Below are 21,664 nucleotides of genomic sequence, written 5' to 3'. Positions count from 1 at the left end.
AACCACGTGTGGAAAAAATGACATCTTTCTAAAAATATCATATAGATTTTGTGAAGGTCAAACTACGTGATACGAAACTACGTGATACGAAACAGAATTTTCAAGTTTCCGCACTTCCGAGGTACGCCGCAACGATAATTGTTATTTCTTTGCGTACGCTACCATGTTTGTTTACATTCCACCATATCGCTGATGCATGACATCAGAACACTTTCTTTCGTCCACGCCAAAACTCACTTTCCTAAAACGTAAACAAAACATTGGTCCAAATATTAAGAAAAAAGAAAGCCATGCCAGCCAAGGGGTGATCTAGGCCAATTTAGACATCGGTATACCGAATTTGTGAACATCTAATTTGGCCTCCCAAGTTTAAAATGCTTGAGAATTGCTTTATTTCTTATTTTTAGAGTCTTCAACCACAGAGAAGATATATTTTTATGAAGAAACTATGTTCTTTACTAAAAAAGAAGATGATGCATATGCTACAGCCATGTATTTTTTTTGCACCAAAACATTTTTATCTGGGGCGCTATCTACGCCCAAAATAAATTTCTGGATTAGCCCCTGCCAGCGAAATATAAAAATTAAGATTAAACTGATAAAAAACAGCAAAAAATAAATTACCTGAGTGAGGTTTCTTCCGCTTGGATAAAATCTTGTTTCGATTACCTGAATAAAAAAAGCATAAAATAGCCACAGTGAAATTCAAATATTGCCTTGACTTTGTTACTAATTAGAAACTTTTGAACAAGTGACATTCATAAGGACTTATATGACATATAGAATCCCTTACTGCGTCGTAAGTGATTCTGAAAGCAAGATACATCTCAAATTTTCTAATTTCTCTGGGTTTAAAGGAACCATGAAAAGCATCATAATAAAACAGAAAATACGACAAAGCACGCATGTTTTACCTTCTCTAAAAATGTATTTATCGTATTCCATTTACTGCTAGTAGGAAGTAGCTGACTTTGCTGAAGACAATTCTAATAAATAATAATTTAGATTTAGAAAAGTTTAAAAAACCTCAGCCAAAAGTGTTATTAGTGACTTCGATAATAAGAAATATTTATAATTGCACAGCCACGTTCGTTCAAGATGACACTGAAAGAGGAGATATGAAAAACGTTTAAGCCACTCCTGCCAACCAATCCTGATTAGTCGACACAATGCGAATATTGGCGTTGTTTTATATTTTATAACTTATACAGTTTATGCGTGGCCTGGAGACAAACATCTTCGTTAAATGCTTACTTTTTTTTGGTTGGCATAAGTTTTACAGTTCTCTGAAGGACGAACAACACTTTATTATTGGTTTTGTACTCGAGTTCTTTCTTACGCAAATTTACAAGCGTAACAGCACGGCTAAAATACTCTCCCCTACTTAATGACTCTTTTTTTGGAATTATGTTTCACCTCTCTAACAATAGGCAACCCTCCAACACTACCACAAAGAACCTGCTACACAAGTCATTGTGAGAGTTTACTTTTCTAACTGTTGTCGGTAATATTAAACACAATATAAATATTTCAGAACAATGCAATAAAACTTATTTTTCAACTAATATTATTCTCTTTTAAAGTACTTTACATATGGGAATAGGATTGATATCTTAGACGGTTGTCTAGTTAAGGGATTGCTGTGCTTGCACGAGTTTCGTAGCTGAAATATGAGATTTAAATGCACTAAAACCACCTTCACAGGACCCTCGTTGATAGCAATACCAATAGAAACTGAACAGGCTATCCTGGGTAAATAATGCCAATAATAATAATAATAATATTAATTATAGGCATACACAAAGATAAGAAACATATTTACAAACCATATCACAAAAGAAAACATCACTTTCTTCAGTCAATCCAATATAGCGCGCACTTCTGTTACTTGTGACATCTCCTGATTGATCCTGAGCAAAAAGGAAAAAAAATATACTTCAATGTTCTACATCAACAAAGATTTTAAGGACGTAGCAAAATTACCTCCTTGGTTCCCAGCACAAGAACAGGGATGCTTCCTGTGTTGTGTGTGTGTGAAACACTCTCATCGCTGCTCCTGAAATAAAAATAACTGGTTCAACATGTATAGTTTGCTCCAATAGTTTCTTGTGGATAATGCAGTGAAGTTCTTTAACTCATTTAAGAGAGAGCGTTCATTTAAGGGGTGCTGAATGTGTTTTTATTTGAAAATGGCAAAAATTTTGACATTTTTAAAAGACAAAAAATCCAAATAAATTTCGTATTATCTGTATGAAAGCGGTTTGTTGTTCATAAAATCAATTTTGGAATACATGTATTTTTAGACGTTTTCTTTAAAATTCTAGGTCTTAACATTAAAATTAAAAAAATGGTTAGCAACCTTCAGGTCTCACACCTATCCCAGCAAGCAGTAGTGTTTGAACAGTACTCGATGAAAACGTATTTGTCCAAAGGGTCACTTACATTATGGTTTACAATGCCTGTTAAAAAGGTAGGTATTAGGAAGCCAGCCAAACCACTAGAGGACTAAAAAGTACCCATCCTGAGGCCTGACTCTAAAAATGGGGTTGCCTAAAAATAATATGTACTCACTTATCTCGACCAGTTACACTAATACCTATAAGTAAGAAATAAAAGTAAAAACTAATGTGCTCTTAATAAAGGTGAAAACAATCATCAAGTAAGCACCTGTTAATTCTTGTCTTCCAGAATTCAACACTTCGCGAAGCCATTTAGTTAGATTCAAAAATGATTTTCTGTTTGAAAGGTCGTGAACTAATATAAGACCTATTGTAAAACAAAACAATAAATTAAACTGAGAAAAATATTTGAAAAATACACCGGAAGTGATTCCAATCCATAAAGATTTTACCGTTGGCAGAAATGGTGATTAACTAAATTTATCAATCAGCGTGGATTTAAAGTTACTGATTTAAAAAATTTGCTATATTGCCAGAACCTCGCAGTTACGCTGGACGCTCTGTTAGCTCCTTATTAAAATATTTAATTTGATAAGTCATTTTTAACAGTGGGACCAATCCAAGCCGTTACACGCGCTGAAAAAGTGGACACAGTTTCACAAACTACATTTCTTTCACTTTCTAACGGCATGGATTTAATTTGGCAAGTGTTAAAAATGATAGTTTTAAAAACATATTTGGTGAAAAAAAAATGCGAAATGCAATATCTATCGCATTTCTTCAAAATTATTTTTTTTTGTCACAAGCATTGAGCTCAACATTTACTTGAACAAGTTTGTTTTTAGCTTTTAAAAAAAATAATAAATTTCATTTTTAATTTGGCGTTAATTTAATGGTGAATATTTTAAATTTTGCATGAATTGCGATATGTTTTCAAAGCGATATGTTATCAAAGTCAAACAAAAAAAAATGTGCAGAGGCAACAAAACGGCAATTTTTCAGAGTCTTAGATTATATACTTACAAAACTAAATACACAATATTCTTGATTAAACTCACCATTAGCATTAGAATAAAATATATTTCTGCTGTTGCGCTGTCCAGATGATCCTCCAACTTCCCAAAATTCAAGAAAAACATCTCTTTGATGACCCTGTCTACCAGTGTATGAAAAGGCCTAAAATAATATGAAAGATAAATTTTAAAGGAAAAAAAATAAGTCAAAACACGAAATAAACATCAAGTAGCCGTGCAAAGTAGATAAAGGAAATGCTATTTGTATTTGGTAAAATAGCACTGAAATGCAGAGAATTGTAGGTTTTTCGTGCAATATCAACACAACTTATATGGTACAAACATTTTACATTTAATGCTTTGCAAAAAAAAAATCTTAAATATAAATAGGATTCTTAGAATAAATGTGAATGCATTTTTAGCCTCAAAATCATAAAAAGGCACCTACTAGAACTTCTACGTTGCAACCAATTGTAGAGGATGGATTGGGAGAAGGAGCTTGAGACACAATCCCATTTACAAATGCTGATTTGCCAACACCTAAAGAATGAATTTTAAAAGCAAAATTCTAATATAAGCTTGTAGGGTGAAAATTTTTTTTTTTCTCTGTCAAAACTTTCTCCTTCAAAATCTTTGGGGAATAATGTGTATACCAGGGTTGCCACTCTTTTTAAGAGCCATATTTGGGGAGATTTAAGGAGTTTTGAAAAGAAGTTTCAAACTTTGTTGAGTAAATGGTATTTTTATTAAAGACATTTTTTTCATTATATACGAGGGAGGAGGGTGGCACTTGAAGGCTATAATATGCCGATATCAACAGCAAAAATCTGAAAATCATGAGGCGGAACCACATTTTTTTCAAAATTACTCAGGTTTCTCACGCTGAAACTTGTGAATGTGACACAACTAACCTTTACAGTTTAAATCATGACTTAGAACTGAAGACAATGCAAAGTAATGCCATTAGAAGTGCAAGGGAAAGATTCCCTCACATGGCTTGGGTTAACCCAGGACTATGGTAACATTCACTCACCCATGTTGAATCGCCGGCTAGAGGAATCGAACCCCGGTCTCCCGCACAGAATACAAAAGCTATAACCACTAATCTACGGCGCAACAAGAAAGGAAAGAAGAGAAAGTTTTAAGCATTTATTTTTAATTGCATTTACAAAAATTTAAGGCACCCCACAATGAGAAGTAAAGAACAGAAACCCCTTTCTGATGTCTGATGATAAGGGATGGCCATATCTGAATAATATTTATTTTTTGAGCGCCAGCACTCCAGGGGCATATTTTATATAGCTAGCTATTTTGGACCTTCCATAACAGTGAACATGCAAGACTTGAGTATATAGATAGTTGGGTATGCAAGGCATTGTGTGTTGGTCAAATGTGTTGTCACAACAAACAGAAACCTATTTTTCATAAATAAATGTTTGTAGATTTTCAGGTTTCTTTTATAAAAGAAAAAAATTTGGGAACCTATAGCAAGAAGTGATATTCACTTGTAATGGGAAGACTCGAAGTCTCAGTCTAGGTAAAGACTTAGTACAGGGTAAACTGTGTCACACATAGGTCACTTAGAATAATTGTCACAAATCTAGCGGAGCGCTTATAGCAATACAGCATTAAAAGTGTAATATATTTTTAATAAACCAACATTCACAGGACTTATGATGAAGCCTATTGTTACTTCTACAAAACAAACACAATTGCTTAGCATTTTTCATTTTGCAGATTAAGTTATTGTGGGTATTCAAAAATTAATTGTCAGTGGCATCGTCAGGTTGAGTGATAAGTGCAAGTAACCATGTCACAGATTCAAGTTGACACAAAAATAACTTAGATATAAATAAACTTTGCATTTATACGGCATAAAATTTAGATTAAATATTTGGCACTGTGCTTTAGAAGAACACTCTTACTTTTTATTGACTGGATAAGGTACTTCCTCTTAAACCTAGAACACATTTTATCTGTCTGACTTATTTTAATCCTGAGAATCATTTTTTATGTTATCAGCATAAATTTATTGTCAAACACAGTTTATTGGCTGAGAATAGCTAAATTCAGGAACTCAGAAACTATGATAGCAGCAAAAAAATCTTGGCTTTATTTCATCAAACTGGTCTAAAAACACATAATATATACTAAGTTTCAAGTCATTATTTTAATTTTTACTGAAATTGTAGGCCTTTTACTTGTTTAAAAAGCATAGTTTTTTTCATACTGCTGACACAAAATGACTGCAGGGACTAATCGGTTTGATATTATTTTATAATATTTTGATAAGGAAAATATATTTTCCTGAAAAAAAGTTGTTGCATAGCTTATATGACAATAGGGTAAGAACGAAAAACTTACACACTCTGTGGGACATTCGTTTTAAACCTAAAACCTGTTAATGGATGTGCATTACACTGTTATCAATGCATAGATATTATAAAGGTGAGTTAATTAACATAAATTCTTTTATTGAAGATATTATTTCGCTTTGTCTGTTCAGTATTCATGTTACTGTGGAAAGTTTATCATTTCTTGAACATGATAGTTTAGTAGGCTTACTAAAGGCCTACTAAACTATCATGTTCAAGAAATGATAAACTTTCCACAGTAACATAAATTCTTTTGCCAAAATTACACTTGTTTGCTTGTCCCAGGCCTTTTAATTTTTTGCTGATGACCCCATAACTTGGTGTCTACATGTAGGTTTGCAATCAAATTTTGTGAGTAAACATATAGGACCTATACAAGCTTACCCAGAAAATTTTATTTCCAACTAAGTTGCAGAAAAAGCTGTGTAAAGCTTTGTATTCTTATTGTTTTAAGCACACAAACAAGCAAAAGTCCTAGCAACTAATAAACAGTGAAGTAACTACACAAAACTCATAATATATTCAAGTAAAAATAAACTAACAAGACATTTCTTCTGAGAAAATTAAACGTTAAATTAAAATCTGTAAGTTGGAGGGCTCTGTCGAAAAAGTTAGAGACGGTTAGTAAACTCTCTAGTGAATCTAACTTAGTAGACGAATTTCAACCATGAGTGCCACTCTTTCAGAGGAATCTCAAGCTCGGGTCACCCGTTATTACGCACAGGAATTTTCCTGGCACTATAGTAAGCTACACATAGTTAAAATGACTGCTGGAAAGAAAATATTGAAATTGAACATTGTTGAACTATATTCAAGTCAGTATATCGATGAAACATATTAAAGTGTGTATCATCATAAATTGATAAATTGAAATGGTTGTTGATCCTTCTTGTGTTAATAGAAACCGATTGGTGAAATTAAATTACAAATATCCACGCTTGATTGGGTGCTAATGCAGGCATGATTGGATTCAATTGGGAGTCGAATCAAAATGTAACTTTTGGTGTTGACACAGTATATATTATTTATTTAGTTGTTGAAGTTAATGCGAATCTTCAAAAAGTTGGAGAGATTGTTGGAGAATATATTTGGCATAAATGAATTGTATAAAGAGTTTATATTATACACCTCAGTGCACCCTGTTCTGCAAACATGGCATTTGTTATGTTGTGAGTCAGCTGCCATCTTTACTTTGGTTGTCTTTCCTTTACCACCTGGGCTCTAGTCAAAACTTTCCTTTAGCTATAGGAATGAGACTGCAAGTATGGTCAGTGGGTGTACTTTCTAATAACTATAGCTATAGCTATATATGTTCTTGTCTTGGTCAACACTAACAATACTAGCAACAAAAATAATAAAAATTTAGATGTAAAGTGTTATCATTAGCTACAAAAAGGTAATGTAAAGACAGAAAAAATTATCAGCGTTCTGAATTATTTCGAAACTTTTCGATGAACAGCAGGTTGCAAAAAATGAAAACCAAGTACCTGGATCGCCAACAACCAGTAGTTTTATCCTATCCATATGAGCAGCCATATTTATTTTTCTGTAATTCCGAGAAATGCGTTACCATTTACATTTGTTTACATCTGCTTTCAAACCAAAGATGGCAGCTGTTCAAGTAACAAAATTGCTTGATGCAACAAAAAACAAGTGTTGAAGAAAGTTTTTACCGGATCTTGGGGCAGAATGGGATACTGTGGAGACTAATAAAAAATGAAGCAAAAATAGAAAACCAATTAGTCTTTTTGTTTTAGCTAACTTTATAATTTAACCTTTTGCACTTTTAGTAGGCTCTCATTAACTAACAATGTGGTGAATGTAATTAAGATATGTAGCTAACTCTATAGCTGGCTAACAATTTTCTCTTCTAAGGTGTTACAACACAGGAGCATGAAAAAAATCTTTCTTGTGTGGAAACAGTTTTGAATAAAAAGCATTGCTCTTTCACATTTTTGTGTAAAAAATATATTGCTTGTGTATTGACTTATTATGTGAAACCTAGCAAAGGTAAGAAATTAGAATAGGACTGGTACCCTTACACAATCTTATTTTATATATATATTAATTGTACTGCATGAGAATATAAAGAAGATCTTGTAGGAATACATTATATGATGTATAATCATGTTAAAAGAAGACATACTCTATTTTTATATTGAATTAAATTAAATCAACCAAATAAAATGTGTCCTGAAATACAAAAGGCTCTTATGTGTGTGTGTGGATAAAGTTTTTACCATCCCTGGAAATGGGGGTAAAAGCACATATTGGCATTAAATTTATTAATAATTTTTATCCAAATTTTCATGCATCGTACCTAGATATTGATTATAATAATATGATAACTGTGTTTGTGACTTTCAGTTTAAACTAATCTAAGTTAATATCTATATCTATATATATTTATATCACTTTTTGTATGTAGGTTTTTTCTCACTGGTGGTCTCACCCGATTAGCTAATGCAGCTATTTGACGATCTCCATATTTAAAAACTGTAATTATATATTATCTGTATCTATATCACTGAAGTAAAATTCAATTAAATTCAATATAATTAGTTAAGCCACTGTATTCAACATTTAACTTTTAGGCCAAGAAATAAATAATGTCATCTCTTTTTTGTTTATCAGCTGTTTAAACAATAACTCCCAAAATTAGCATCAATAGTATTGTTAAAAATAGCATTGCAGTCTGAGGCCTGGAATAAAAAAAGGGTGCCAGAAAAACCTATGAAAGGCTGAAAAACTAAATTATGACAAGTCCTATTTTTTAGTATTGTATTGATTACGATGGCTTGGAATAGTTTATAATGTGTAAATTACTAAAGGGTGGTCTTTATTCTGTTAAATACTAGAGAAAATCAATTGTATGGTATCAAGTATAGCATATAGATCTTCTGAAGTTTAATTTCTATTACTGCTAGTATATTTGGTTTGGTGGTAACGCTTTAAAGAAAAACTTCTTATTAATGTTTCAATGAATTTTTTTTTTAATCTAAAGAAGCATTAAAAAGTCTGCAAAAAAATTTGGTTTTTGGCTAAACTTGTATCTATACATTTAGGAACCGTGCCTTTAGTTTTTTTTTAATTTCGGACTTTGTGGAGAATTTACATGAGATGTAAGTTGAAATGTCACTGAAAAAATAAGTTTTTAAACTTTGTCAACAATCAACTGCACGAGGTAAAGGGGTATGGGAAATCTTCTAGTCGTGAGTTGTAAGTTCCAAGGCCAGTGAGTTGCATTTTTTACGGTACCAGATTATTTTTTGCTGACCTGAAACAATAAAGGTATTTTTGTGAACTTTTCTAAAAAATCTCAGCTTAACAAAATTAACAATAAAACTTATTTACATAAAATTAGCACAAAAACACGTCTTCTTGAAAATTCAATATGGCTACAATCCCTCTTTGATTTTAAGCATAGAAAAGTGCATCATACGATTGACATGCACCAATCCAATTGCGAATTTAAAACAGATAAAAAAATGGTATTCAAGTTTTCTAATAATTTCCCAGGGGGTAAAATTTTGATTTTGTGGTCACACTCACTGGAGCATGATTTATATAGAATTTAAATTTTGAACTTTGTTCCCTTCTGAATCATGCATTATTGCGATTACCAAAAAAGATAAGAGTTTTCAACCAATTTGAAAACTCTTATCCTAAAAATCAAAAATTTTATTTTATTCAGTTCTGTTCTGTTTTGTTAGCTACATGTCTGACTAAATTTCAATATTTAATTGTTTATAAAGAAACACTAGTGGTGGAGGCTATGCGCACTTATCCATGACAAGCAAAGTTTTTTGCGAAAATCGTTTACTGTAAAATGAGACAACTTACTAACTCAACAACTTATAACTAGCAACTCATGGAACTCACTACTCGAAGATTACCAATACCCCAAGGTAAAGGTAATAAACAGTTGTAAATGTTTGAAATGCTCATATAATGTATTTAAAATTAAAAAAAATAGACTCAAGTAGAAACAATCTTTGAAATGAGTGAAGATTCATGTGAAGAAGAAAAAAACATCAGCAAAAACGTATTCTTAAATTTAAATTTTAATTAAAGTGTATGCTTGGGAATTTTATTTGAAACAGCTTTCCGAGAGAATTGAGCTCTGTAGATTGACAGCTTAATGACATCATTAAAATCCTTTAAACCAGAATTTCTTTGTAACCTCTTGTTGAAAACACAGAGTTTCCAGCTCTGCAGATTAGAAACAATGAGTAAACAAATTTCTGAAAAATAATTTATGCCAATTGATAATTGCTGAGATTATCAAAAATCAAATGACAGATTTTTCCATTGTTTTTACCTAAGTTTCACAAGCTTATCCACTGTTTGTTCAGTTTGGAAAAATATGAATTTGCAAGAGCAATCAATATGAGAGGTATTTATGATCATTTGTGTAAAAATTCATTGTGTGAAATTCTTTTTCAAGTTTATATAGTACAAGTATGCCAGTCAGTTTAAAGAATATCAAACAATAATAATATTTACAAAACGAAGCAAAATAAGTTATATATTTAATGCTTTCTTTTTAAAGTAACGTTCTATCTAACTACTGTAATTGGAGTAGTTAGATAGTATTGTATATTATTATTATATTGAGCCAGCATAATACTGACCTTGAAAATAGAAATGTCAGTCACAATGTATGACCAATCAGATTGACTATATCAGCTGCATTGAATAATAAAATCAATAGAAAATATGATAATTCTAATCTGCAGGATCAGAAAAATGTGGAAAACCCATCATCCAACCTTGATCACCGACTTTTTTTATAAAATTAGAACTTTATTATTACACAAACACAGTTGTTAGTTTCAAGTGCAGGCAAGATGTTGTAAAGATGCAGCTCACTGATATTGATGATTGTTTTATTTTTTTATGTATATACAATTTTACAATAGATTTACAGAATGTCTGATTTACTGATTCCGTCATACTGGATATCTTATCTTATTGGATGTTTAATTTGGTTAACTATTGTCTTTACTGTATAGAGCTTCAAACTTTGACCAAAACAATGTTGTTTGCTTTTGAGGAACAATTAAAGGGATAACATTAGGCTTTTTCAAGAACGTATTGATTCATGTGTGTCACACCTTAAGGGTTTTAGGCTTTTGAGCATGGTGCATTGATCAACTTTTAACCCACGAAGTTTAAAAATCTGTAGGTGCAGTCAATAGTGTTATCGAAATCATTTTTTGTGTCTTGACGTATGCCAATGCTATCACACACCTTCTCTGGAGAATCGAGCATCATTAACCCCTTTGGTTGTGAAACAGGTTGGTTGGCCCAGCTTTAGGTAATTTGACCATTTTTGGATTCAGTCAGTCCACAGTTACCAATGTAAGAGACTATATTAGTTGTTACAACCCCTTTCCATTTTATTTGGCCAAAACTTAAATGTAAAAAGCAGTGGTCTCAGTCTAATAACATTGAACAAAAACGCTATTACTCTTGCATTTCAGGTTCAGATTTTGTAACAAACAAGAATACTTAGTGATGTTTTTTAATTCTAAAAATGCTTAATCTGGTAGCTTTAAGAACCCAGTTTTTTTTTCCAGATTTGGTATTTTGTCTAGCTTAGTTTACTGAGCTTTTTTTGACGATATTAAAATTAAATTTCTCCCATACGAAAGGTAAGACACCAACAAATTTCTTAGAGTAAACCTGAGTATTACTATGGATATAGTGTGGTTATAGAATGACGTCAGAAAGTAGTAGAAAGGCAATTTTCGATGTTTTAGTGACTACAAAATACCAAATTTTCACCCGTCATTAGGCATTTTTTCATATTTTTTGAATGTATGTATTAGTAGTTTTTATACTGAAGTTGTTTAACTTCTGTTTATATGCACGTCTTAAATTTTTTGAAATTATTCCAATTTATGCTTAACGTTTATTTTATTAGTTCTTCGGTAATTTTATGCAAATTTGGCACGTATGTCTTTAGATTTTATGCTTATTGGCGCCCCATTAAGTTGTTGGACGAAGGCAATAGATAGTCTTAGCCTTTGAATTTTTTTAACTTATAAATCTTGAAAAACTGGATTTAAATAGAAAATGCTGATGTAATCAAAGATTACTGTTGTCAGTCATAATTTGAGACATGAAATGATTGTCTTGTGTCAAATCCAATGAAAGTTATACTGAAATCTTTTAGTTAGTCATCATGTCTTTCTGTTGTTCTGACTGAATAAGTCCCGTGCACGTAATCTTTTTCTGATAAATTATTGAAACTCAATTTTTGTCATTTAATTGGTACATTAAATTAGAATTTCAATCTCTTTTATATTCTTTTTGTTTTTAGACAAAAACATTTGTAATGAATGGAAAATAATGTGTATCAGCAGAAACGTCATCTAGTTGTTGTTGTTATTGTTGTTGTTGTTGTTGTTGTTGTTCCTCATCTATTCTCCAAAGGAAATGAGTTACTTTAACGACCTCCTTTCCGTTGACTTCAATACAAAATGTGATTGGCTACCAGCGAATCAATTTTTATTTCAGTTAGCTAACTTATTTCTTGTGTTGACATATTTTGTTAAACCTAACAGCTTAGCTGGTTTAATGCAGCTTCGATTTGCTTTAATGATGGCCGGATTGTGTTTTGGTATTTGGGGCGGTGCCATTATTTGCGCACTTGATTGTTTACTGTGGAATATCGCTTTTGCTATTGGAAATGCATTGCATTTGATTTATTTACTTGTTAAAACAAGACCAGTGAAATTCGTAGCCGAGCATGAACTGTTGTACACGAAAATATTCGAGCCACTTGGTGTAAAACGATTTCAGTATGGTCGATTGGTATCTCTTTCTAAACGTCGTACTTTGAAGCCACAAGAATATTATGCTAAACGAGGCGTCACTGAAGCAAGTCATATAGGAATTGTTACTAGTGGCAGGTCAGTAAGAGAATTTGGTTAGAATATTTATCCCCATGTGTAAATCACTTTCTGTTCGAAGTTCTCTTTTAATGCACTCATTTCAGCAGGAAGAAAAAATAAACAACAGACCATAGAAGTCAAATAAAATCGAAATATTCGCTTAGAATAGTTAAAATATTTTTTTAAAAAAGGGAATAGAAAAATAGTTAAAAATATTAATCTCAATTTGAATCTAGTCCTTCCGAAAAATATGTATGAATTTTAAAAATAGCCCCTTTTATAGTTCTGCTTTTTTATCCACAAGAATGCGCGCGCATGTAGATTTTTGTAAAATTTCGTTAACATTGACAAGCTATCTATACAAAGTGAATTCTGCATAGTTAGGTTACTACGGAATTATATATTGGGTTTAGCATGTTCTTACTAATTATTTTGTTTACAAAAATTCACACCGAATTCACACTTTGGTTTCACACTTTAGTTTCACAGTGCAGCTGGAAAAATCAGTCATCGGTCATATTGATCAATTGGAATTTCTGGATTCACCAGAATGGATTTCAACTGATCGCTCGACTACATACCAGGTCTTTAAAATGTTATTTATGTATTATTTAAACTAAACGAAAAATGTTCGTTTCGCATTCCGCTTAGGCCCTAAATAGGCGCGGAGAGGGTGTCTTAAAGAAGGAGTTGACATATTTATACTTTATGAAAAAAATAAGGGGGTCAATTAAGAGTATGGGTTCGATGGTATAGTATTTCGTTCATCACGAGTGCGCAAATTCGAAACCATGCTTAAATTTGAATTTCAATACCTGTATAATTTAAATATCAATGAAACTATTCAACTTCAATGTCGTGCGCAGATGAAGAAAGCAAGTTTCATACCATATTTTAAAAGCATGTTTCAGCGCTTAATCTGACTATACCTTCATAACAGGCTACGACTTTGCTTAAAACTCTAAGAAGTCTATTTGTGGCGTGATGGTGTGGCTACTATGGTGTATTTTTCTGGTTTTCTGTTAAAATTATCTGTATTTTTATTTGTAGGTCTCCATCTTAGCTCGAACATTGTGTCACGTTTACGTGTGGAGAAGAGATGAGTTGATGAAATTATTTAAAAAGGATAGCATGTTAAAAAATGTTTTTGATTCGTTGATTGGGAAAGATATTTGTAAAAAATTATTTTCTCTTCATCAAAGTTTTCTTGCTAGCGATAACCAGATTGTCTCAAACTTGCTTCATCAAGCTCCTTTACTAGCGTATTCCGCAGGTGAGTTTTGTTTTCATTTGGAGGTCTCTAAACGAATGTTTTCACAGCTTGGACAGACGCTACATACAATAGATTACCTTGCATAGCTGAAAGTTGTCGAAGAACAGATAGAATGAGAAGTTTGCAGGTTTTTTTTTTAAGATTACCAAACGATATCCAAGGAACAAACTTTTACGATTTTTATAACTGCTTTTGATGCGAGTAATCCTCCCTTTCCCATCTTACGCGCTATGCGTTGTTATTTTGGTATCACCACTACAAAAATGTAAAAATGGCAGAAATTTTTATTAACTGTTAAGCGACTCTTTTTCTTTATCAAGCTATTGCTTAGCTTTTGTTGTAACTATGACAACTAAAATGCATTGCGTGTGCGCCGTTACATGGAAATATGGAACTGAATTTTTATTTTTAGCCAACTTAATGGAATTATGCAGATCCTCGTTTACATCACCGCGAGACGATTTGGATAACGTGCAAGGTAGCCTGGATCGGCATCACACTAATCTTGAACTCAATTTAATTGCTACTAACGGTTCCATTCTTGAGGAGGGTCAAGTGGAATACGAGGAGAATGGTAACGAACTAATAGATACGCATAGAAATTCAGAATGTGAACATTTAGTACAAAGGGTAACTAACCTTTAAATAACAACCACCTCGTTCACAGGCCCTTTTTTCTTGTGATAGGAAGGTAAATTTACAGGATTCTCTATTTGGTAAGAGGATGACGTAAAACTACTAATAAATAAAAAAAGCAGGATCTATGTTAAAATGCATGATTTCTTTTTGACTGTTATAATCGATAATAACAGAACGTAATAGATATTGTCATTATTATGGTACACTGTCTTTATCTCGAACATGCAGAGAACTGAGAAAAGATTAAAAAAAAAATAAAGATTAAAGTGATACAAAGGGACCAATGTGCGTGGTCGAGATAGAGAGTGTTTGAGATGAAGGGTATTCGAAATGGAGTCAGTTCAATGAATGTATTTAAAATCAAAACAAAAAACAGTTAAATATTCTATAAATATAAAAATGTTAAATGGAGATATTTTTAACTTTTAGATTTTTTTTTAATTCTTATATCATATTGCAATCTCCTTGTTATTAAATTTTTTATTTATTTATATGTTACGAATGTTTATTTATGTGGAGAAGGTTTATTTATGTGAAAAGTATAGCGGTAAACATTATGTTATCACGGCTTATTGTACCCCTACTAGTTAAACAGGTACAGGGTCACAAAAGTCCTAAATACGATAATATATTCCTAAATAATCCTAAAAAAGTCCTAAAATTTTCTGTTGTTTTGTGAAAACTCTCAAACATCCATTTGTCGAACTTATTTTTTTTAATTAATTTTCATATGTGGAATATAATTCAAAAGTATTTATAATCTGCAACAGTAAATGTGGAAATAAAATCTGATTAATCCAATTTGTTTTTTGCCCTAATTTCGGCGTGCTCTAAAAATTAACACAAATTATGAGCAGTGTTGAAAAGACTGACAGGGTAAGGGTTTCCCCGCTAATCATAAAAATCTTTAAAACAGCAAAAAGGAACGTCAATTCTTCTAAATCCTTAAAATATTATTTGCAATTTGAGTGGGGATCTTGTGACAGTTTTTTCGCAACTAATGCAGATGTCGCGAAAATCATAATGGCTGCCACATTCGTTTTTTTACGATTTGCACGAACTTTTAGTTTATCGTGATTCGGTGGAAACAGAACGAACATGCAGTGAAATGGACAGTATTTTCTATGAAGAGCTCTACAAGTTAATTTTCGAGGTGAAATTTAAAATCATGCAATTTTTTATTATCTGGGTTTTTCAGTAAAGATATTGTAAAAATTCACTGATTTCTTTTGACTTGAAACAAGGCGATCATTTTATTATTTGAGGAGATCATCTTACTCCTTGATAAAAAATCGTAATGCTGTCTTGTTTGTTTGCGGCGTCGATAACTTACTTACTGTTATACTAAAAAGTCTACGTGGAAAAGACTTTGAAAAGTATTGGATCATCGTCTATACCGAGGTTTGCTGATAGCGAAAATCTCTTAAGGACAACAAATCAATGTGGAAAGAAAGCAGAGAAGATAGAATTGGAGAACATAGGACCAACGGGTTCACATTCAATAATAAGGGAAGCTCACAGTTATGGACTTGTGTGAGCTACCTGCGGTGGCGTGCCACCTCGACTTATATTAGAATTTAAATAATTTTCAAGTTATAACTCGTGTTATAACTTTCGCACGTTGTTTCAACTTCACTGGATTTATAAGGGATTTGCATGAAAGTTTGATAATGATAGTAGTTTGCTGCCTATATTATTGCCTTACATTACGTTAGCTACATTATTTATTTGCTAACAGGGTGATTTACCACCCTCACCTCTTCAACGGAAGATTGGGGTTTCATTGGTGTTGTCTTCTGACTGTTTGGAGTATTGATGAATCCATACTGTGATTATTTTTATTACTTAATGTAAACTTTGAAAGAAAAAGATACGCGCATTCAAATACACGCGCGTATTATTTATTACATTTTTTTTAAAAACCTAGTAAACTAACTGCCAAAAAGTCGTTCCAAGTTCTTTTTATATTTAACAGCATGACTAATTAACGATTTTATTTCTTCGGTGTGATCAGAAATAGATTCTATTCTTATTTGCGCCCTGTAGGTCTTAATTGCTGTGGGTCCGTTCACAGGACGGAAAAAAGTTGGCGGGTCTATTAAAATTGTATCAAATATTATAAAATACGTCGGATTGACACCGGCACTTAAACTGACGTTGTTAATGTACATATATCAACCTGTGATGACATAACGGGAATCTTATCCTGTTTACAACAAATTTAACGCTATTTTCGTAAGGATTGTATCTTTTGACCATATGGCACGCTATTGTACAACGGGTTATTATTTGGATTCAATTCTAAGTTATTGCGTTATTCTTTAAAGTTTCAATCTCTTTTCACGGCTTCCTTTCCCTTCTTCAGGTATTTGGCCGGCAAAAGGTCAGTTAGAAATCATGAAATTGCAAGCATTCACACATTCAAGATTGTGTGGTTTTGGAAAGATCATTGTAGCTAAAATACTCGGTGTTAAGATCTTCATTTTGTAAGTTTACCTCGCGGAAGCTTAAGACGACAGGAAAACGTTTCGTGGTTTTTAACTTGAGAATTTTAACGCCACAAGGAACAAAAATTATACCACCTTAAAGTATCAATGTTTCTCCAATTTATTGTTGTTTGATAGCTTCTAGCCTAAAACGTGAAACAAAAATAATTTTTGAGCAGCTATTGTGTTGAGCCGAGTCAACAGATACTGAAGTTAAAATAAGAATGAAGATTCAATATAAAGCTTCTTACGGATCCGTTGTTAACATAAATACCTTGAGTTACTAAGTAAGCTAGTAATAAAAAACACAAAATAAAATGAGCGCACTGAGTCATCATTGAGAGAAAAAATGCATCTGTGAAGGTTAACGCAACACCATGCGGCTTTGTTGTGGACGTAACCAGATTACGTTGTCATGGATACATCTAGAAATAGAATAAAGACGTGGGCACAAATCGGATGACATACGTTAAAAATATGAGAACTATTGCAGTATATAAATCATACAGATTGAGCATTTTTATTTACGTATCTCCTTGACGTGAAAGGGGAGGGGAGAGAAACTGGACGGAAAATATTTTCCGTATTTACTGTGCAGGTTGGGAAAATACTTTCAAATCATAATCCTTTCTATTTTTGGATATTACAGAAGCACTTTTGGGGACCGGAAGTTGTTGTTCTTCTTTATAAGGCTAAATGTTACGCATTTGTGACGTGCTACAGAGGTCAGAGACTGTTCAATTGTCATAAGTTTAAACATTCACAAAGCAGCTCTGGTAATCAAAATAGGTATGCTGTATGCTGTACTTAATGGAGATAAATAGTCCCGCTCTAAAGCATAGCATATTTGATTTCCAGTTTTCCACGTCACGTACAAAACGAAAACTTGTGTTTACCAATTTCCTGTTTTGATTTTAAGTCAAGTGAAATAAATAAGAGAAAAACCCATCATTGCTAGCCCGTTATATTCTAGTTAGTTAGTTTTTTAATGTAAACATACTTAAATAGAGCAAGATACCAATTAAAGTAAGCTACACACTACACCATATATTCTTGGTATGAGAGCTCATAAAAGCTTCGTGTGAATTACTTCTAAATATTCGGAAATAATATTATTTTTTGCACATATAATTAAGATAGAAATAATTGAGAAGTTAAATAGGAAATACCTCATATGATGAAAGTTCCTCTGCTTTCTTATAATGATGAAAGACATGGATGTTGCAGATGAATGCTTTGACAAAGTAAGGATTATTTGCAATTAACAAGAAAATGACCGATCGGAATCACGTTTATTCTTTTATTAAAGTTTAAAAAAAATAGTTTTTTTTATCCCAAGTTATGTGAATGTATTTTTCCGTAGCTCGACATATTTGTCTGACATATTTCGTGTTTTTACTTCCGCCCTTTTCGATCAATACATAAAACAAAGATTTCCCATAGCCAACCTTCAATTGAGATATACAAATCAGGGCAACAACATGTACACCATGCGATTTTTTACAGCTACAATTTTCGTAAGTTTGTTGTTATAATCTGAGTATCCGTTATAAGTATGTATCGCATAAATCGATATGTATCGGTAGCTACTGGTATGTATTGGCAGGTACCGACAAGTATCGATAGGTATCGACAGGTTTTAATAGGTATCAATAGACGTCAAATATGGCTGACTTCTAATCGCGACTTGAGTGACAGTATTCCTTAGCTACACCACCAGGGCGTTGCTCAATCTCGGCAATGGTCAATCCATAAAAATAATTTCTGATAAAAATAATATGCAAATAATTTTAATAAAATCAAATTTTCGAAATGATGTCGTGTGATTTATATTGTATTATATAACATATCTTTTCAAGGCTAGTTTTGTGACTTATTTAAATTTTGCTTTACGAAAAACAAGAAAAAGAGAAAAGAAAAAAAAAAGACTGAAAGAAGTTGTTTTCTCATAAGAAGAAAATTATTCTCCAGGTTTAAGAGACCTAGTTTTAAAATCTGTTAAGAAGAATGCAGGAAAGATGAAGGATTTGATTTTATTATTTTAGCTGTAACAAGTATGAGTTATAATAAAATTTAAAGATATATATATTAATAAAATAATAAATAACGATATCTATCTTTGTACCTTTTTAGCAAGTCTACACATTCTTTGAAATGATTGGTCGATTTACATATATTATTCATGGTTACTCAATGTAAAATAGCCCTTATCTTTTCGATATCGATATCTGAGAAATAAATTAAAAGAAAAATTATTGTTTATAAATGTCAGAATAAAATTGTTAAACTCCATGAACTTGTGTTAAATGGATTCACTTATTTTTTACTTTTTTCATTTATTTATTTTATAGATTTGTCTCGTTTCACCAGTCATCAATGGTCCCTTACGTTTAAAAATACAAACATTACGAGACTTTCGTAAAGCGCGGGGAAAAGAGAACAAAGCGCGTTCGTTGAAGAAATCCACGCCAATCAAAGAGAAATTAATTTCAAGTGGATATAACCAAGAGAAATATTCGAATTGCGCGGTTGTTTTGTTGTACTGTAGATCTGGATTGTATTTGGCTGTGAAAAATGGACAACTAGTTGGAGTTAATATGACAGAAATGAAGGAAGGAGAAGGTAAACATATTTTTAGCAACTCCTCGTGCGTGTTATTTCTTCACCAGGTTGAATAATTATTTCGCTAGATTTTTCGAAGTTTTCATTCTATTATTCCATTCTTAGAGTGAACCTCCATTTAAAAGTCTCATCCATATTGACCTCGTCTCCAGTGTCTTTTTTTGCTTTTTTTGAGATCATAGACGGCGCCTGGAACAAGCTGTAATTGTCTAGATTTTATCAGTTCCGATCACTGCCAAAAACAATATCTTTATTTAGCACAATCAGACATTATTTCCGATTATACATCTTGTGATTCTAATCACTTCTATATATAACTAAAGTTAAATAACAATTCTTTTTTAGCGACAATGTCACATTTCTTATATGTGTATAGGAACTAGAGAATTAATTTTTTTAACATTATTTTAGGTATATTTCGTATTGAAACATACGGAACAAGTATTATCCGATTGAAAAATATCAAATCCAATATGTATGTTAAAATGACAAAGAAAGGACATGTCAAGTTGACAGTAAGTAATGAAGAGTTTTTCATTAATATGTTTTTGTGAAATTTTCAAAATGAGGCATTTTAAAAATATTGGTGGAGAGTTCGAAGGCGGCGTTTACGCGAGAGTTTCTCTTTGCTTGAAGTCAGATGAAGTCGCATTAGTCTCCGTTGGGAAGCTTTGAAAAGTTACATTATATCCCTGAAGTGTAACTCACTTCGACTTTGAAAAGTCAAAATTCCACTGCTAGTGTAAAATTTCACGTAAACAACATACCGACTGGAAACCCACAAATTTTCTTAAACAAAATTATTTTGACAGTATACATCTTTTATTTTGCTTTTGACTATACATTTGTATTATTTCGACCATCTATTTAGAAGAAGAAAAATGCTGACAGCTTATTCCTGCAACATCATGAAGAAAACAAATTCATCACGTTCGCTTCTGAAAAATACTTCATCAACGAAATCAACGACATGTTTATTAGCGTCAAAAGAAATGGAAGATTAAGGCTTGCTAAAAACACTGAAGCCGGACAGAAATCTTCTCAATTTTTTTATTTTGTACAAAATAAAACATGCACTTGAAATTGATTTGATAAAAAGGCACAGTGGTTATAGTACTCTTCACTGGTACACGCTTTTCTGTGCAAATAACACTTTAGAGATGACTTACAAATCAAAAATTCTATGCTAAAATTCGACCCAGCATTCAATTTTTAGCATTTCTTCTTGTCCCAAACGTCAAAATCACAAAAAGCAATTTTTATTCTCAATTTCTGAAAGTTGACTGATTAGTTGATGGATTGGTTGAACAAACTTTCTCTTTTCCAGAGGCATTTATATATCAATTTTTTTTTCTCCTTTCCTAAAGTGGAATTAAAGTTTAGCACAAACTTCTTGATTTGTGAGCTCCTTAGCAACACTACGTTAAAAACCTTAAAATGTAGCTGAAGAAACTTTTTATAATAAAGTTTAAGCTTTATCTTATACTACTTGTTGAGCCGTGGAAACATAAAATATTTAATCTGCGGGGGACCTGGAATAATGCTGCGCGCAGCCATTTTGAACACGTATACAACTGTTGTTATAGAGACGCTACTTTAGCACGTTATCGCAACACTTCCTGGTATCCAGTTTTAAACTTACTGGAAACCGATAAAATTTCAAACTTTGGTTGGTTATATGCAAAAGCGTGTACCTCTTAAATTATTCATACATTTTTCTTTTGGTTGTATAAATCATCTGTGTTTTTTTGTTAAATTATAAATCATAAAATTTTTAGCAAGAGAGTATATACATATATCGACTATTTATTTTCTGTGTAATGTTTGTATATTTGTCCAGTAGTTTATATATCAGAATAATATTTATGTTGTCCTTCTTGTTCGAACGACTGTTTTGGATGTGTATCATATTATTTGCATGTCCATTTCTTTCAGAGCAAAAGATATAATACATG

General features: G+C 32.1%; 3 protein-coding genes across 3 annotated transcripts; 2 read left to right on the top strand and 1 right to left on the bottom strand.

Moving 5' to 3' along the window:
• Positions 1-7: 7 nt before the first annotated feature.
• Positions 8-7,397, bottom strand: LOC130644624 (rab-like protein 3). Its single transcript, XM_057450299.1, has 10 exons — positions 7,275-7,397; positions 3,861-3,952; positions 3,458-3,575; positions 2,668-2,766; positions 2,572-2,596; positions 1,984-2,056; positions 1,827-1,910; positions 915-986; positions 625-669; positions 8-241 (listed from the first exon to the last, which is right to left on the bottom strand). The coding sequence occupies exons 1-10, from the start codon at positions 7,321-7,323 to the stop codon at positions 203-205; spliced, it is 696 nt and encodes a 231-aa protein (XP_057306282.1). The 5' UTR covers positions 7,324-7,397; the 3' UTR covers positions 8-202.
• Positions 7,398-12,091: 4,694 nt separating this feature from the next.
• On the top strand, positions 12,092-16,220 carry LOC130644621 (popeye domain-containing protein 3-like). The gene is made up of 4 exons (XM_057450296.1): positions 12,092-12,707; positions 13,171-13,273; positions 13,740-13,962; positions 14,375-16,220. Exons 1-4 carry the CDS (start codon positions 12,232-12,234, stop codon positions 14,605-14,607), a joined length of 1,035 nt encoding a protein of 344 aa, XP_057306279.1. The 5' UTR covers positions 12,092-12,231; the 3' UTR covers positions 14,608-16,220.
• Positions 16,221-19,432: 3,212 nt separating this feature from the next.
• On the top strand, positions 19,433-21,647 carry LOC130644620 (fibroblast growth factor 1-like). Its single transcript, XM_057450295.1, has 3 exons — positions 19,433-19,709; positions 20,121-20,224; positions 20,581-21,647. The coding sequence occupies exons 1-3, from the start codon at positions 19,685-19,687 to the stop codon at positions 20,788-20,790; spliced, it is 339 nt and encodes a 112-aa protein (XP_057306278.1). The 5' UTR covers positions 19,433-19,684; the 3' UTR covers positions 20,791-21,647.
• Positions 21,648-21,664: the final 17 nt, after the last annotated feature.

This window comes from Hydractinia symbiolongicarpus, chromosome 5 (genome assembly GCF_029227915.1).
Source record: "Hydractinia symbiolongicarpus strain clone_291-10 chromosome 5, HSymV2.1, whole genome shotgun sequence".
NCBI classification, from domain to species: domain Eukaryota; kingdom Metazoa; phylum Cnidaria; class Hydrozoa; order Anthoathecata; family Hydractiniidae; genus Hydractinia; species Hydractinia symbiolongicarpus.
The sequence above is the reverse complement of the archived record's forward strand: the minus strand, read 5'-3'. Positions and strand labels throughout refer to the sequence as shown.